The sequence below is a fragment of the Rhincodon typus genome, chromosome 25, assembly GCF_021869965.1.
Source record: "Rhincodon typus isolate 14 chromosome 25, sRhiTyp1.1, whole genome shotgun sequence".
Classification (NCBI taxonomy): Eukaryota; Metazoa; Chordata; class Chondrichthyes; order Orectolobiformes; family Rhincodontidae; genus Rhincodon; species Rhincodon typus.
Genome location: NC_063356.1, coordinates 614,543 through 617,568, shown reverse-complemented (window position 1 = coordinate 617,568; position 3,026 = coordinate 614,543). Strand labels below are relative to the sequence as shown.

Genomic DNA, 3,026 nt, shown 5'->3' with positions numbered 1-3,026 from the left:
CCCCATTACTTCCCTTTCCGTGTTGCAAAATAATCCAAAAATAATGTGTCTAGGTGATGCACAAAACTCATCCACTTTAAAGCTAAGTTTCAAAAACCACTTTTTTGAAGAAATCACCATGGCTACAGAGATGCAAACAAGTTCATTATTAACTTCAGATGCACAGAAATCCTTTGGTTGTTAACACACGAACCAGAAACCCAACTTGCAATAAATAATATCAAAACACATTTATTTACGTGCATGTAAGCATATACATTAACTCTAACTCTGTTTCTCTCTCCTCAGTCACTGCTGAGCTTTCCTAGGCCATTCAGTATTTATTTATGATTTCTAGCGTTATCTGTATTTCACCTTATTACTTAGTGCAGAGGTGTTCTGAACCACACTCTGAACTCTGTCCGTGGGGTTTTGAAATACTGCCCATTACTGCTGGATCACAGGAAACAATCTGCCGCTCTCTCATTTTCAAACAATTAAAGTATTTCGTATTCGCTGTGCTGCAGGTGCGGGGACTCTGGGAATGGGACCTACACTATTCCAAAGTCTGACTCCATCTGTCTTGGACAATGAAAAATAATGATTAGAAGAGCAAACTATCGAGCAATTTTGATTGAGCTCCAAGAATACCGAGCCCCGAGGGGACCACAGCAGGTGAGTTACTACCAGTGAACACTTAAAGGAACGTAAGGAACTTGGTGCTCAGACTAAGAGGCTTAATCTCAGTAAGTCACAAGACTTCAGGCGGGGGGTTAACGGGCCACCCTCTGGCCTCTTTCTAATAAGATGAAATTTGACATTGAATTAATGCCAAAGCGCTGGAAATGGCTGAAAGAGAAGGATGTAGTCACAGGACTGTGACCTCCCCAAAACACAAATGGAAACTCTCGCACACCTCCCCCCACCCCAGTGCAGAGACTGAAACGTCAGCTTTGTGTTTCCAGCAGAAAGACTTTCTTCATAGAATCCCTACAGTGTGGAAGCAGGCCCTTCGGCCCAACAAGTCCACACCGACCCTCAGTGCATCCCACCCAGACCCATCCCCCTATAACCCATCCTTGAACACTATGGGCAATTTAGCACGGCCAATCCACCTAACCTGCACATCTTTGGACTGTGGGAGGAAACCGGAGCACCCGGAGGAAACCCACGCAGACAAGGGGAGAATGTGCAAACTCCACACAGACAGACACCCGAGGCTGGAATCGAACCTGGGTCCCTGGTGCTGTGAGGCAGCAGTGCTAACCACTGTGCCACTGTGCCACTGTGCCGCCCCATTGGTCTTGGTTTAAATACTGGTGGCACATGTGCTTGTTTCTGACAATATTTAAAACATTAGCTCTTTGAAATGACTCCATTAAAGAGGATGCAGGTTTACATTGCAAATCAATTGTTGATCTCTATACTGGAGTTGAAAACATCATTTGAATTATTGTCTTTTTAAAGAATGTAACTCTTCAGTCATCCTGATCCATTGTGGCCTTGGCCCCTTTTTCCAAAATCTCTTGTGTTTAGTGAAGTCTTGCAGCAGTAGAACCCCACTTCTCCCCTTTCCACATCCCACCCTCTCCATCTTCTCCACTCCCCTCTTCTATTGCCTGGCCATTCAACCTCACCTCCCCACCACCCCCCCCCCACCCCTCCCCCAGACATGTCAATCTGATTGACCCTCAGGTAAAACATTCCCATTTGACTCCTAATCCATGTTGACTTGTCACATGGATTGCAATTGGAAATAGAATTGCCAGGACTGGATGAAGTTTTATTCATGACTAATACAGTGAAGTCACCTGGGAGGCCACCCTGTAAGCACTATAACTGAATGGGAGCCTTTACCTGAATGGGACCCTTTTATTGAAACCTGATTCACAATTCCTGGCATACTCTGATCCCATGTTCTGACCAATATGCATTTGGGGAGCAGAACTGATTCTCAATTGGAGAGTGATATTTTCACTGAACAGCTGCTGAATTAAAATCTGTGCATCAGAATCAAAAGGAACATCTCAAAGCAAAGTTGCCTGTGACTTTATAGAGGGAGTTTTGTTTAACTTTGAAACAATGATGTCTGTAAATATGCAACAGGCGTCTGAAACAGTTGGAGTTGTTTCTGAGTACCTGCTGACGGAAGATGGAAGAAGTGAGAAAGACGAAGTGTTGGAATCAGAAGGTGAAACAGTATGTGGACCCACCTGATGGAGGCTGGGGCTGGATGATAGTTCTCCATTTCTTCCTGGTAAGGAGTTGAGTTTCTGTCACTCATCTGTTTCTGAGTTTTGGGGTTATAGGGGCTTGGGGGTGAGAGTAAGAGAGTGAGCCTCACTTAACAGCTGTACCACTGAGCTGAATGGCCTCAGTTAGTGTTGCAATGCTTCGAGAATTCTGTCGCCCAGACCCTGTTCAGGAAAACCTCTAATAGACAACACTCCTACTCCCTGCGACTTGCACGAAAGTCTCCAGCTATGTATTAGCTAAAAACTTAGGGAGAGGCTCAACTTGGGTAATATTGGGCAGTTTAAGATGTCTAAATAATGGGCAACTATAACACTGACTCCCAACTGACCCTGTCTCTGTTATATCCTCCAGCTCCTAATCCCCTCCCTATCTCTGTACTTCTCAGATGCTTCCATATGTTAACATACATCTATATGTCTCATAATTCTAATTGCTGCACAACTGGTAGTTTTGCCTACATCTACTTGCCCTGAGTTCAAATATTCCCTCCCTAAACCTCTCCACCTCATTCCTCTTTTAAGCACGTCTTAACATCTTCCTTTCCGATCAAACCTTTTGGACCTGCCCTGATATGGCTTTATGTCTTGGTATTAAATTTTGTTTGCCAATTGCTCCTGTGAGAAAAAGCTTGGGATATTTTACTGTACTGAAGGTGCAATAGAAATGCAAGTTGTTGTTGAGTCAGAGAAGAAAAGCTGCACAAGCTGCAAACTGCAGGTCAATTAGTTCCTGAAAGAGAGGAGTGTGTGTCTGTGTGTCTGTGTGTCTGTGTGTCTGTGTGTCTGTGTGTC

General features: G+C 44.3%; 1 protein-coding gene across 1 annotated transcript in view; it reads left to right on the top strand.

Annotated features, from left to right (window-relative positions):
* Positions 1-599: 599 nt before the first annotated feature.
* The window catches only part of LOC109919430 (monocarboxylate transporter 5-like), an 83,100-nt gene continuing 80,673 nt past the window's right edge, over positions 600-3,026 (top strand). The window contains exons 1-2 of the mRNA XM_048611797.1: positions 600-654; positions 2,086-2,236. Of these exons, the coding sequence (XP_048467754.1) occupies positions 2,132-2,236 (105 nt within the window). The 5' untranslated portion in view covers positions 600-654; positions 2,086-2,131. The remainder of the gene's footprint in view (positions 655-2,085; positions 2,237-3,026) is intronic.